Source organism: Paramisgurnus dabryanus, chromosome 19 (genome assembly GCF_030506205.2).
Source record: "Paramisgurnus dabryanus chromosome 19, PD_genome_1.1, whole genome shotgun sequence".
Lineage (NCBI taxonomy): Eukaryota > Metazoa > Chordata > Actinopteri > Cypriniformes > Cobitidae > Paramisgurnus > Paramisgurnus dabryanus.
The window spans coordinates 14406128-14422129 of NC_133355.1; the positions used below are offsets into that span (position 1 = coordinate 14406128).

The 16002-nt window shown below is 37.4% G+C and overlaps 1 protein-coding gene across 1 annotated transcript in view; it reads left to right on the forward strand.

Annotated features, from left to right (window-relative positions):
- eif3hb (eukaryotic translation initiation factor 3, subunit H, b) overlaps nt 1–16002 on the forward strand; it is a 69554-nt gene that overhangs the window by 33549 nt on the left and 20003 nt on the right. The window contains exons 3-4 of the mRNA XM_065290739.1: nt 8138–8305; nt 14011–14110. Of these exons, the coding sequence (XP_065146811.1) occupies nt 8138–8305; nt 14011–14110 (268 nt within the window). The remainder of the gene's footprint in view (nt 1–8137; nt 8306–14010; nt 14111–16002) is intronic.

Sequence of the window (16002 nt, forward strand, 5' to 3'; positions counted from 1 at the left end):
ATCACATGCTTAAATACAAGCACAGGTGTCGTGAGATTTACTGAAGGGCTTTAGAAAAAAAGACTTCAATTCAACATTTAAGACTAAACATGCATTTAAACTAAAAGATATGGTGCAGTTTATCCTTGATGTATTCAAGCCTGATCTGATAATCTAAATTAATTTTGTTATATAGTACTACGCTCAATAAACTTCTAGTATGAAAAAGTCATATTTGGTTTTGAAACTTTTAAGTCAAATTATTCCTATAAATGTGTTAAAATTTTAAATCCTTGTGGTTTCTTGGGCTGTGGTACCCGGTCACTGGAACCTGATGAGGTGCCACTGCCTGAATTCATCCCACAAGACTATAAGACAGGAGCCTTGTGTCAAAGGAGTAGAAAAGGATCCAAAGATTGAGACAATGCAGGTGTCTAGCTGGATAAAGAGATGGTGGATCTCATTTGCACTACAGGTGCTGGGATGTGGCATGGAAAATTATTACCTGGGGTTTCAGTCTGTTAAAAACGTCTTGACCCCACATGAAATGATCCTGCCCTCATTTATCCAGAACACAGTGTGTGAAAAATGACACGGTAGTGCCATTATATAGCTGGGTTATTAGTTTTTCACATCTACAGTATAACATTTTATTAAGCAATTTTTATTCATCAGTGTTTTATTAGTAGTTTTTTGATCTTCACTGAGAAATCTAAATGATGATAAGTGGTAATATACACTCTAAAAAAACAAACGGTGATATATAGCACCAAAACTGTTGCTTTGGATCGTAACCATAGAAGAACCGTTTTTAGTGCCATATAGCACCGGTGAAGCACCAGTGAAGCACCAGTGTAGAACCACTATAGCACCACATATGGTTCTACACTGGTGCTTCACTGGTGCTACACAGGTGCTTCACCGGTGCTATATGGCACTAAAAATGGTTCTTCTATGGTTACGATCCAAAGCAACAGTTTTGGTGCTATATAGCACCGTTTGTTTTTTTAGAGTGTACTCTTTGAGTTCAGCATCAAAATTGTGTGACCTACAAAATTTTATGTAATGAGGTTTTCATTAGAAGCTACTTTTCAAACTTTTCATGCATGCAGAAATATATACCCCAGACTGACTGTGTTAAAGAGATAGTTCGGCCAAAAATGATATTAAACCCATGATTTACTCACCCCCAAGCTGTCCGAGTTGCATATGTCCATCGTTTCTCAGACAAACACATTTTCGGATATTTTAGAAAATGTTTTAGATCTTTCAGTTGATTAAATGTAATGTTACGGGGTCCACGACCTTCAAGTCCAAAAAAAGTGCGTCCATCCTTCACAAATTAAATCCAAACGGCTCCAGGATGATAAACAAAGGTCTTCTGAGGGTAATCCGCACTGTGTTGTTGTAGAAATATCCATATTTAAAACTTTATTAACGAAAATAAATACCTTCCGGTAATTTGTGAAGGATGGACGCACTTTTTTTGGACTTGAAGGTCGTGGACCCCGTAACATTACATTTAATCAACTGAAAGATCTAAAACATTTTCTAAAATATCCGAAAATGTGTTTGTCTGAAAAATGATGGACATATGCAACTCGGACAGCTTGGGGGTGAGTAAATCATGGGTTTAATATCATTTTTGGCCGAACTATCCCTTTAATGCCAAGTCCTCTTGCTTATATACCTGAGCTTGTCTTAGGCAGTAAAAGACTGAGACGATTTACTAAAGCAGACCTGTTCTTTTTATATACACAACTTGGTCAAAAGATTTGAAACACTTGAGTGAAATGTTTCCTATGATAAAAAAAAGGGTGTATGTTTAAGTGATTGAAATTACTTTTGTAAGCAAAAAAAAATGTGCTGACATTACTTGACTAATGACAGAAAAGGAAAAGTTTTATATGAAAACATATTTTTGAACTGTATCACTGGGCCAAATAATGAAAAACATATTAAAAACTTTAAAAAATCATACCATGGGACGTCTCAAAAAGCTGGCTGATAAAATGCAATAGAATATGATTGTGCAAATTGTAGGTAAAGGGTGAATACATTGAATATAAGATGTTAGAATGTAACATAGTTTTGATTTATTTTGGATGCTTTTAGTCACAGTATAATTCCCATAGTTACATTTGTGTTATTCCATAGTTTATAAGTAAATAAGTTTACTATCATTCTAAGATAGAAAAATATATAAATAAAAAACTTTTTAAAGGAAAAGTTCACCCAAAAATAAAAATAGTGTCATTACAGGAATATTCCATTTTCTTAAAAGAAAAATCCAGATAATTTACTCACCACCATGTCATCCAAAATGTTGATGTCTTTCTTTGTTCAGTCGAGAAGAAATTGTTTTTTGAGGAAAACATTGCAGGATTTTTCTCATTTTAATGGACTTTAATAGAGCCCAACATTTAATACTTAACTCAACACTTAACAGTTTTTTTCAACGGAGTTTCAAAGGTCTATAAACGATCCCAAACGAGGCATAAGGGTCTTATCTAGCGAAACGATTGTCATTTTTGACAAGAAAAATAAAAAATATGCACTTTTAAACCACAACTTCTTGTCTAGATCCGGTCGTGATGCGCCAGCGTGACCCTATGCAATACGTCATGACGTCAAGAGGTCACAGAGGACGAACGCGAAACTATGAAATATATGAATATATATTTGAATATATGAAACATGTGACCTCTCTACGTCACTATGCATTTACGTTAAGTCACGCAGGAAAGGACCTAGACAAGAAGTTGTGGTTTAAAAGAGCATATTTTTTATTTTTCTTGTCAAAAATGACAATCGTTTCGCTAGATAAGACCCTTATGCCTCGTTTGGGATCGTTTATAGTCCTTTGAAACTCCGTTGAATAAAACTTAAGTGTTGAGTTAAGTGTTAAATGTTGGGCTCTATTAAAGTCCATTAAAATGAAAAAAAAAAAATCCTGCAATGTTTTCCTGAAAAAACATAATTTCTTCTCGACTGAACAAAGAAAGACATCAACATTGTGTATGACATGGTGGTGAGTAAATTATCTGGATTTTTCTTTTAAGAAAATGGAATATTCCTTTAATGACTCACCCTCATGTCGTTTCAAACTCGTTAGACCTTTTTTACAGGTATACTGTCCAGGTCCAGAAAGGTAATAAAAACATCATCAAAGTAGTCCATGTGACATCAGTGGGTCAGTTAGAATGTGTTGAAGCATCGAAAATACATTTTGGTCCAAAAATAACAAAAGTACGACTTCATTCAGCATTGTCTTCTCTTCCGCATCTGTTGTGAAGCACATGGCGAGACTAAAGTCACGTGAATGCAGTGACACGGATGATGTGTTATCCTCAGACATGTTTGCCAAGTTTTTTTTTTCAAACTTACAGCGTGCGTCTCCCTCAGACTGTAAACGAAGCCTGGGTGCACAAAAAAACAGATGGGGCGCACCAGATAACACGTCAGCAGCGTTGTATGTCATCCGCATCATTGCAGTCACGTGACTTTAGTCTTGCGCATGCGCGAAAGAGAAGGCAATGCTGAATTAAGTTGTAATTTTTGTTATTTTTGGACCAAAAGGTATTTTTGATGCTTCAACACATTCTAACTGACCCACTGATGTCACATGGACTACTTTGATGATGTTTTTATTACCTTTCTGGATATGGACATAATACCGTGCATAGATTTTCAATGAAGGGTCAACAAGCTCTAACTAAATCTAAAACATCTTAAACTGTGTTCTGAACATGATTGAAGGGCTTATGTGTTTGGAACGACATGAGGGTGAGTCATTTAATGACATTATTTTCATTTTTCGGTGAACTATCCCTTTAATGGTGTTCTATGCATAACACAAATCTGTCCTCTGCATGGCACTTGAGTTTTGAGACATTAGAAATACTGCATGGTGAGCTGTCAGTTGACTCATGCTGAGTCCAGTAATCTTCTTTCTTCTGTTGAGTCTATGTTTACATAGTGTAATATCCAAACTAGACTCACCAACTAACCCATGGCCTGTCTATGACATTCTGATCTTTAAATATGTATTTTGTTTTGCCCACCGGTTGAATATTGTCTTGGGGTGCAAATTCTCTTGTAAAATCTGGCAATATTATGAAGTAAAACTAACACCTGGATATATGTTTATGTATGTCATGGACGTTTCATTTGCTGTATATATATTTTCTCTGGTTTTGCTCAGCTCGAAAATATTTCATTGACTACAAAAGTTATTCAGAAGTCTCTAATGACTAGAAAATTCAAGCTGTGAGAACCCTGAAGGCTGGTCACATGGAAAAATAATTGCACACCTGTCCACAATAAGAAGCACAGTTTAAAATCAGTCAAGCTCATAGTATAAACTGTACCACACAAGTTTAATGCCAAATGTGAAAATATACACCAGGGCAACCAAAAATCTTCCTCGTGTACAATTTATAGTTGTGTGCAAGGTCTACGCCGTATGTTTTCCGTAGCCTCTGCGTAGCCTGACGTGCACTTCACCAAATTTTTAACAGCTCATCAGTTCTACGTGGACCGTCCGCAAGCGATGTGATTGGTCCACTAGAAGCCCTTCCATCAGGTAAAAAAACTGTGTTATAGGTATTTCCGTTTGCGAAGGAACAAAGATCGGCCAAGTTGAGGACCGATTCGGCCGAAACTGCAACAAAAGTCGCTGTTTATTCACTTCCATGACTGCTGGTCTTTTCAAAACATACACAAGAAGTTGCTGTTTCTTCTTTGTTTGTGGGCCCTGGAGGTGAAGAAGAGTGATATTGATTTAGTATAGTTTAATTTGACCTGTCTTTCATCAGATGGGCTTTCTGTTATTGATTCTCCTTTTGCATTATATATATTTCGTATTGTTTTAAGATCTAGGTGCCGAAGCTGGTTATACAAATCTGCCATTTTAGGCCTCCTTGTTATTCTGTTTGTCAACCACAACATTTGAAGTGTCCACAGAAGTCAAAAAGTGAATGTAAGATCGGACAACCAAACAAAAACTTCCATGCTGAAATCTAGTGGGTTTGGCTTTGTTTTTATATTTTTTTAGTGTGTTGTTTTTTTCCCTATGAAAACCCATTTAATTACAGGATGCCATCAGCTAGACTCTCATTATCCTGGTTTTTTTTTGTGATGTTGTTTCAAATGTTTTTTGGGGGGTTTGGTTTTGTGCTTTTTGCCTTGTTTTGCTTTTTTACTTCTTTTCTGTTTTATATTCTCATGCAACTCATTTGTCCTTGTGAAATCTGGTTTGTGGTTAAAAACTGTGCTGTGGACTGGAATCTACATCTTTCTCCGGGCTTTTGATGTCCGTTTTGTATCCGCTTTAAGAGACATTGTTTTTGTCCCCTTCAATTTTTGTAGCACGCATTTCCTCCCAGAGCCAAACTAGAGATGTGTTCCCCCAATGGATCAAGCGTTAGATTAGTAAAAATTTTTAGTTACTGATGCCTTGAAGAATTTTATCCCACGGCTAGTTTTTTTTATCATGCAGATGTTTTCTCATGAGAGCAGACTGCTTCTTATTTAATATACTTTACAAGATTCCCTGAATCATTTAATAAAAAGAAGACCCTTGTTGTGCTTGTCCTTGATTTTTTTTCTGCCTAAAATTTTCCTGCTATCTCTCTTTGCAGTAGGGCTAAAATAAATGGTCTTCAAGTTATCAGTGGGGATCATTTTCGGAAATTGGAATTCTAGTCTGGCTCACAAGAGTGAAAAATTTTGTCCAGTAAACCTGAGGCGCTAATGTGTCTGTTCATACACATACTGATATCTGTTAAACCCAATCTGACTGCATTTGAGAAGAAATTGAAAGTTTCCGCCTATTAAAAAACTCTAGTTTTCAGTCTATTCATAAACTTTCTATACTTTAAAAGCTTAAAGTATGGCACTTGTCATGTTATTGCTTTCCTATGTCAAATTACTTTGATGTTTTCTTCCCTTTTGTAAGTCGCTTTGGTTAAAAGCAACTGCTAAATGCTCAAATATAATTCCAAGAACTGATTAAAATCATATTGATCTTCATATATGCACTCTATTAAAATATGCTCCATTATTTTTTCTATAAGGGGTATGTCAGAAAGTTTAAAATTTTTGTGATCGTGAATGATTTGCTCTATTTAATTTTTTATTCAGTTTATTTGTGGTTTTGCTATGTAAAAAAAAGATTTAAAGGGGACATTTCACAAAACTTTAAGATGTCAAATAAAACTTTGGTGTCCCCAGAGTACATATGTGAGGTTTTAGCGCAAAATATCCCACAGATAATTTATTATAGCATGCTAAAGTTGCCACTTTGTAGGTTTGAGCAAAAATGTGTCGTTTTGGGTGTGTCATTTTTAGATGCAAATGAGTTGATATCTGCACTAAATGGCTGTGGCGTGGTTGGATAGTGCAGATTAAGGGGCGGTATTATCCCCTTCTGACATCATAAGGGGAGCCAAATTTTAATGACATAATTTTCACGTGTGTGCAGAGAATGGTTTACCAAAACTAAGTTACTGGGTTGATCTTTTTCAAGTTTGATAGAAGCACTGGGGACCGAATCATAGCACCTAAACATGAAAAAAGTCAGATTTTCATGATATGTCCCCTTTAAAGTAAACGCATTAGTACTGCAGTAAGATGCTTATGAAATATATAGACTACTTTGTATTATTACAAAATACATGTGCATTACTAGCAATAACAACTGCAAAAACAATAGGCTGTTTGAGGGCGAGCAATTATAGTCAGCAGGTGTATCAAATTTTTCATAAGATGCATATTAGCAATACTAAATGTAAAATAGTTGTCTGTAGGATTGAAATCATGTAAATTTCATAATGCTAGTAAATGGATATGCATATTACATTTTCATAAGATGTATATCAGCGATACTAACTCTAAAATAATTGTCTGTAGGATTGTAATCGGATATCGCCACTCTTGATGTTTGTTACCTCTAAATTAACACAAATGCATGTTAAGTAGAAAGCACACATGCAATGCATAAGCCAAACATTTACATACTTACATATACATTTATGCTTACACACTGTCACTGATTTTCTCTCTCTCTCTCTCTCTCTCTCTCTCTCTCTCTCTCTCAGGTGTACATCAGCTGCTGTTAGTTAACCCTGTTGATAAAGCAAATAATCGTGGTCTTTTAAAGCTCATTTTTTTCTTTTACAGCTTCTCTTCACCCTTTCTCTGTGTCCTTACTTTCTGTTGCAACTTTTACTCCATCATTCTATCTTTCTCTCTCTCTCTCTCTCTCTCACGTCTGAACAGTCTAGCTTACTTGGGTCAACTTCTCTGTGTATCTAAGACTTAATATCTTCTCTATGGCTTTAAGAGACTTTGGGATTATCAGAGCCTGACTTGAGCCTGGAGATATCCTACATCAGTGCCTATGAGCTTTAACAGTATGCTCTCTATGAAACTTGTTTTTGAGACTGCTAAGTTCAACCAATTGGTCATTTTGTAACCTTTATATTGGGTGCTTTCAGTATACTAAAATGCACTGACTGAATTTTAAACTCTTTTTCATAAAATAAAAGCATAGAAAAGGGATGAAGTTATGCAATTTGTGTGCTATATTCCACGAGCTGTATACTACAATAAGACAAAAAATGGAAGAAGGCAAAATACATTAGGCAATATTCATTTCCTAAAAACAACTATAATATCTTATACAGTTTTGCTATTGAGATAAATTTAGGTAATTTAGTTTTAATGGAAACAAATATTCTGTTTCTGAATTAGTGAATGTCTGCTTTCAGACATTTTTTTGAGGTTCAGAGAAAGTTATTTGAATGTTCTAGAAATGTATTTGCTATTGATCTTTACAGTTTTTATATGCAAAGCAATTACATACTGGCCAAATATTGATACTCGCAGCTTAAAAGCACACGTTTGTTTGACGATTCTTTCCTAGACACCAAAAATGGACTGAATAAATAATCTATAACCACTCCTGAAGCAGTGAGGCCATGACTTTTTTGTAAGATATTTTCTTTCTTTGCTTTTTGTTTACTGTGACTGTGACCCTTTTCTTCAGGTGAAGAGCTCCACATAATAAGATTGTAATCGCGAAGCAAAACTGTCTCTAGGCCTGCGGCTGTCTCTTTCACACTGATCCTTTGTTTCTCTCTGCTTTCTTTTCCAGTTCAGTATCAAATGGAGATGATGAGAAGTCTGCGCCACGTCAACATCGATCACCTCCACGTGGGTTGGTACCAGTCAACCTTCTACGGTTCTTTCGTCAGTCGAGCCCTTTTGGACTCTCAGTTCAGCTACCAGCACGCCATCGAGGAGTCTGTTGTGCTTGTTTATGGTAGGTTTAAGCTCTTAGCTTGACCGTGACATTAGCTACCTGCCCTGTGTTTGGAAAACACATTGCACCTAACTTAAAGGTGCAATGTGAGACCTCTAGAAAGATCTCTTGACAGAAAAGCAATTTAATATACATACCTATGTTATCATTGGCATATAAAGACCTTACATAATGAATATGGGTGTCATGATTCTCTCTCGTGAAACTTAAACAGATCTCAGTTCAGAGAAACGACCGGTCCTGTCACAGATGCCGCTCTGCTGTGCACACGCTAAATGCGGAGGCGCGTGCTGTTTTTTGTTTCCCATGTAAAGAACAGCTCACGTGATGTCTCCTGCTTCTGCATCTAGCTGTAGCTAGCAAAGTTTTTTTCCGCTTGGCAAGATGACCGGACCTGACATGGGGGTGTGGCAGCATTGACGATTAAATTTTTTTTTTTTAAGGTTTTAACTTAATTTCATCAAGATCAAAATCGTGACACCTTAATAATGAACTCTATTGTTTTTATTACCTTGGGCTTAGAATGAGCCCCTTACATCGAACATGCACCCATGTTTTTACAGTTCCCCTAAACGGACAAACTTTCCACTACAAAGCCTATTCCGTCCCTACGTTGTCTTAGACAACGACATGTTTGTCCTGTGGCAGCTACCGTAGCTTCTGTTGGTTGCAATTTCACTGCTAGATGCCGCTAAACCCCACACTGGACCTTTAAAACTGCTATTAACTCTTTCACCGCCAGCGTTTTTTTTAAAAAGTTGCCAGCCAGCGCCAGCGTTTTTCATGATTTTTACCAAATTTTAATGCCTTCCAGAAAATGTTCTTCTCTAAATATATAAACATACAATATACCAAATGAAAGAAAAGACCCTCTGCTTTCAAAAAAAAAAACTTTCATCCTACCTTTAGTGGTTCTTTTGCAATCAGCTTTTGAATATGGGTAGGTTTTTGCAAAAACACCATATTTTGAGCAAAAAGCAGAGATAATTCCATTTTTGTGACGGACTTTTCATAGAGATCCCATTCAGAGCGATCTTTAAAACAGACACGGACATGCAGCAGCTTGCCATAGGGCAATACTTCCGGTTTTAAAAAGTTGCGGAAGGGCGCCACCTGGTGAAAAATAGCGGTATTGCGGAAAGACGGAAAATCTCGTCATTGGCGGGGAAGCGTTTTTTTTCTTAATTGACGAGATATCTCGTCAATGGTGGGGAAAGAGTTAAATTGTGGCCATTTATAGGGCATATCTTGGCTCAATTTGCACATTTCCATCCAATAATTAAATCAATAGCTAATTATAAAATTTACTAGTTTTGGTATTATAACGTCATGGCGTATCAGGATGTTAAGTAAAAATGTGTTTTTTTTTATGTAAACTTCCATTAAGGATATTTTTGTTCTTTATCAGGAACAATATCTTTATCTATAACTATGTATTCATGGTGTTTTTAGTTTATTTTTTGCAATAATTGTTTTGTAATCAAAGCTGAGGGCATCAATAAAAATGACTGGCAGTCTTCGTTATAGACCTTTCTCACAACTTCCGTATTTATGACCGGAAATACGCAATCGTCGCGGAAATCTACTTCCTCCGCAGTCAAGGCAATGTAAAAAGCCGTATCTGTTCCATCAATTCCCTGTTGATGGTGAAGTTAGACAGAAGTGGATTCAGGCTATCCGGCGAGACTTATAATGTGTCGTTTTGGTTAACAGTTCAGTAACAGTTAGACTCGCTCTCTACTTACCTAGAAATTTATGGACAAATTCTTCATGGAAAAAGTTTTCCTCCATTAGTCGTGTCACATCAGCAAATGTAATATTTGGCAAATCCGTTAACGAAGTTGTGTAGACTCTTTGATCCATTTTAAACTTGCCCGGGTTTATGTTTTTCTAGTGTGTTGACGCTTGACAGGAACTCCGCTTACACGACGATTACGTATTTCTGGTTACTGTGAGAAAGGTCTATTGTCATTGTGCATAATTCACCTTAAATCCCTTTCACAAAGTGTGTTGATCCCAAAAAATTGCTCCGGGATGGGGACCTAGTAACATTGTTGTAACAATCCTGGAACGCATCCAGAGGACAGGAACAATGTCGTAAGGGGTGTCTAGTAGTGAGGACTCGTGTGACATTGCAACAACATAGTTATTGTTCAACTCTTTGACACAGGGGTTTTAAATGTAGATCAATGTCATGAGGAAAAATGTCTGCAAACTGGAACGATGTTAAGTTCATGGAGATCCTCCCCATGCCCGCTAAAGCCGAGATCGCTTGCCAGCCTAATAGAATGGTATGATATTCACCCATTTATGATCAAATAAGAAAATAAGTGCTGGACTGCAATAACATTACATGGCATGTCACGTGTTTTACAGGATGTGTGCAAATGCCCCAGATAAAAAAAACCCTGTGTGAATGAATCAAAATCAAACGATCCGGGACAAATCACAGACACATTATTCTTGTTTTTCTTCTATGATCTGTGTGTAAAAAGGGGTTTCAGCATGTTTCGGAACCCCCCTCCAACATGCACACTTCTTTCCTTTTCTCTCTCTACCCCACTCTTTCTTGGCTGTGGACCGCATCCCCCCTTGTTTAAACAGGAGGCTGGTGTGTGTATCGGTCCAGGCTGCAGCTTCGTCTAGACAGGGTTTCCTCCCCTCTGTTTATTTAGCCTGCTATCAGCGAGCTGATGTGTACCTTCAGCAGTGGATGAGGACCCAGACACCCCCTCATCCACCGGCACAGTCGCCACCCATCCCAGATGTCTATGGGCCAGTGGTTAAACAGCTGACAGAGAAGCAGCATTAGTAACAAATCTGTCCCCAAACACACACTGCACACCTCTACTACCCACCTAAAACAGCCCCCGCCATGAACACTCTACTATTACAACATAGATTAAATGGAGGCGTTTGAAACTTTAACCATTCCCACACCGTCCTTCATTCACTTCACACCTCTTTTCATTTCTTTCTTGAAAAATCATTTTCTTAAAGGGATAATTCACTCAAAAATAAAAAATCATTTATATGGCTCTATATTTGTCTACTATCTGTTATATATTAGTATTTTTTATCTTAGTATGTCACATCTAAACATCCTTAATACAACATAAATGTTATGTCTTTTAACTTTATTTAAGATATTAAAATGTTTATTTTTATAACCCTATTGCCAATTTTCTTATATAAGCTTTAGCCAAACTACATTTTGTTTTGCTGACAGTGCAGTATAAAAATTAATTCAATATATAAACAACTTAATATCTTCTGCACTCTTGCTTCCCAAGTAATATGATCTTGTTTTAAGAACATTGAGTATTTTTACTGGAAAACAAGACCACAATACTGATATTTTCTAGCACTCAGACTTCTCCTCTCTCCAGATGTGTGTCCCTATCAGAGTGTTTGTTCAGTCTCCTCCTTGTGGTGGAAGGCAGGCCCTCCTCACTAAAAATATATCAGACACCTAACAGCTGCCAGAAACCCCACCCTGCACCAAGTGCTCTTTCTACGCGAACAATGAGAGCATTCAGACATTCAGCGGGCCGATGGTTGCACAGACGTGGGGCTTGATAGACGTAGTTTCATATGTTCTGCTGGCTTTCACGTACAAGGTGGCTGGAAAAAACATTTGTGCAAATGGAAACATATACAGTGGTGTAAAGCAAGGGTTCTTAACCTTTTGCAACTTTTGGGTCACCAATGATAGTAAAAAAAAAACATTCTGAGGACCACCTTTCCAAATATGATACCACTGTATGTCTTATTTGCACAATTTATTAAGGCACACAATAAATTTTTAGTTTAGCAGTACAAAAATGTGTATATCTTACATAAAAACACTTGTTATTGGCTGTTCATCAGGGCATATAATAGGCTGTTTAAGATTTAGGAACAGCAATGTAATGTAGTCCAATGCAGTTTTAGCAATGCATTAACAGGCGTCATATCGACCCCCCCCCCCCCCCCAGCGTTATCGATAAATGTGTATACCGCTATTGTTTAATCGCCCAGCCCTAAGCCTAACAGAAAATTAAGATGTACAAAGGTATCAAAAGCTAAGCATTATTACGTGCCTTTCGCATCACCATGAAGACGGTAAAAGTCTAGGAATGCCATTGCTTTCAATGGGAAACCACAGACGTTACTTCCAGTGGAAAAAAGCGATTTAAAATTACACTTTTAAGAAATTGCATCTATAAAGTAAAAATAAATTGATAATTAATTCTGCTTGTACACATGCAAAGAATTAAAGGCGTCTATTTGACACATAAGCCAAAAAACTGAAAGTACCCTGCACATCAAAAAATGATGTTAAACAAAATGCACTAGTGACGCCTTTAGCTAGAAGTGTGGTCCCGTTTAACTCATACGTGAGGGTCCTCGTACAGTGTGCGTGACCCACATTTCATCATTAGAGTACTATGTGCGATTTGGCTACCGCACGTACTTTGTACATGTAGTTTGCGCATGCACATACAGGAGAATGTAGTATGTAGCACAGGAGATGGCAATGCATGTGCGTCTGTACTTTCAAGCACATGTATATGGTTACTGTTTGCGTCTTTATATTAACATGCAGCTTTGAATTGCACAGGACTGTCTCCCACTTTTTTCAGGAAATGATACATTTCATAGTAGCATAATGTTACTGCATCTGAACAAACAGACGTTCAAACATAAATTGACCTTTAGATCATGCATCTTGACCGTGCATTTTTGTTCATTTAAGAACAAGATTTGTCAATTAAAAATATAAAAATTAATTTGCCGTGGACTACCACTGCATGCATACGTAGCCCACCAGGTGGCGCTCTTAGGCTCATTACTGGTTACTGGTTTAAAGGATTAAAATCAGTTAAAAATGATTGCAAAACTGTCACTTACAAGTTTACTTTTTTCAAGTAGTGGTGCATAATTAGATCTTAAAATATTGACATATTCTCCAGATTATTATATTGTATTTTTGTCAGTGTTATTACAGAGATAACCCTCTATTTGCCCCTTTAAAATGGTCTTGTTCTACTAATAGATGGCTTACTGAATCGTACCCGTTTCTGAGAATTTCTTAAAAACTTTTCGTTTTAAAATGCCCCCATGGCATATTGAAAAGAAGGAAAATCTTTAATGCTTTCCACAACGTCTAAATGCATTTACTGTAATATGAGTGAACGAGGACAGAACTCTGCTGGAAATGTGTAAATCTGCTATTCGGATAACAGGCAGAGCTGACCGTCAAGTTACGTCCGTCTTCAACAGAACACTAATGAAGCCTTTTTGACGTGAAATGTCAGCCTTCAGACAGTGAGTTTAATCCAGTCTGACTAGCTGACAAATACGCTCCCTCTGTGTATTAGCATCTGCTGCTTCTCAAATGTCATAATCTCAATTTTACCTTTCAAACATTTCTTTCAATAGGTTTTTGCTGTTGTCTTGATCATCTCTGTAGGGAAATTTAGTTTGTTTCAGTTCACGTGGCATTCATACCAAAACAATCCATTAGAAACAAGCACATTAATATCTTATAAAAATGTATACGCCATGTTACTGAGACTCCCCATTATTATTTTTATGCAAGAAAGGGGAAACCAATTGAAAGTAGACCCCTAATTGCGTGAAGTATGAATATTTTTTTCCTTCTGTTTGTAAATATTGGCATCCTAAACGAATGTGTTGTCTTTGGTTCTTTCATCCTGTAGATCCTTTAAAGACATCGCAGGGATCTCTGTGTCTGAAGGCCTACAGGTTAACCCCCAAGCTCATGGAGATCTGTAAGGAGAAGGACTTCTCAGCAGATGGGTAATAAACATGCAGACTCGCACCTTAGTTAAAGCCTATTGCCTTTTTACATAAAATATTCACTGACAATTCAGGCCTGGTCTAAAACAAACATTTATTGTTTTGTCAAGTATTTAGTGCTTGTGTCTGACACAATAACATAATTTTTTTGGATTATCTTTATCTGGCTGCTTTTCAAAAGTAACTTTTATCGCCCTTGAAATCATAAAGAAAATACTTTGGCATTCAACTTTTACATTTCACTAAAAACACATTTTTTGAGACCGTTTCAGCTACTGCATATGCGCACAGGTTGGCAAGCACATCACATGACCGTATAGACGCAGCTTTCGTGGTCATCACGTAACTTCCGGTAAACTCTGTAAAGAATAAATGACAACAAAGTCCTTTAAAAGTAGTTTATTTATATAACAAGCAAAATAACACGTAGATTACATAGGAACCCAAAACATTTGTTATTTTTAACGAGGTATTTGTTTAAGAGATCCATTTCAGCAACTAGTCAGACCATTAAACAAACAGGAACCAGAAGTAAATTTCGGACCAGACGCTCATCGCGTCACCGCACGACGTGCGCCGATGAAACGGTCTATAGAGCCCCTCCCCTAGAGTATTGTCAGTTTTTATCGATTGATGATCGATTAATCATTGTCCCCTATTCATATGTTCTGGCTAGAAGGGATACAGCTACGACCAAAATCTTGTGAAATCCCGCCTGATGAGTGCTGTTTTCATCCTAATCCTACCCCCAAACCTAACCCTAAACCCAACATTTCACAGCATTTAGGTCCTAGCTGTATCTTATCTAGCCAGAACCACGGTTTTTCATTCCAATCCTACTCCCAAACTTAACCCTAAACCCAACATTTAACAGCATTTACATCCTAGCTGTATCCTATCTAGCCAGAACCACTGTTTTTCATTCCAATCCTACTCCCAAACCTAACCCTAAACCCAACATTTAACAGCATTTAGGTCCTAGCAGTGTCCTATCTAGCCAGAACCACTGTTTTTTTATTCAAATCCTACCCGCAAACCTTACCCTAAACCCAACATCTTGCCAGATTTGCCCATAGCTGTATCCCCTCTGGCCAGAACCCTGTTCATAGCAAGCGTGCCGCACAAGCCCTGAAAAGTGAAGCCAAAACGTCTCGATCACCCCCCAGTGACTAATCCCCGTATAGGTCATAAACCCAGCCTCCCCCATGTTATTCAATGGGACTTAAGACCAGCTAAACAATTTAATTACACTTCAATTATCTTTTTTCCGAAGCTGGTTTCTGCCATGTTCTGTAGTTTTTATCACGGTAATGTAAAATCAAGTGTTTGTTTTTAAAATAAGTTTGTTTTTAGTTAGTTATTTAATGCTATAAAAACAGTAGCGTCACGTCATGATTGACAGCTGTGATATGCGCATTCTGCGAGAGCGAGTGCGGGGCCTTGATTTCATGACTTCACGTCCTGCTCACTACAGCGCAGGACTGGTCCCGAAATTGCTACTGTGCAGACTCAAGACCCAAGATGTCAGTGCCGTATCAGGACACTGGCGGCTTCACTTTTCACCAATGGAAGAGAGCGAACGGGCGTCGTTCATCTTTTTTTACAGTCTATGATTCATAGCAATAGGGTAAACTAAAACAATATTGGCTCTTTTTAAGGGCACGGAGCTACCCACACTATGTTCCGCCCTAAACTTTTTGTTTCGGTGAAAATACAACGCATTGACCAAAGCTGCATATCTCAAGGCACTTGTGTCTCTTTTAACTGCTAATGAATCAGCATATCCTGTAAATAATTCAATTAAAAGTCCATTGACAGCCCTAAACCGATCAAAGCTACTTGTTGCCTTTGAAATCAGTTGACTGCTCAGCCTTGAGTGCTTGTCTAATGGA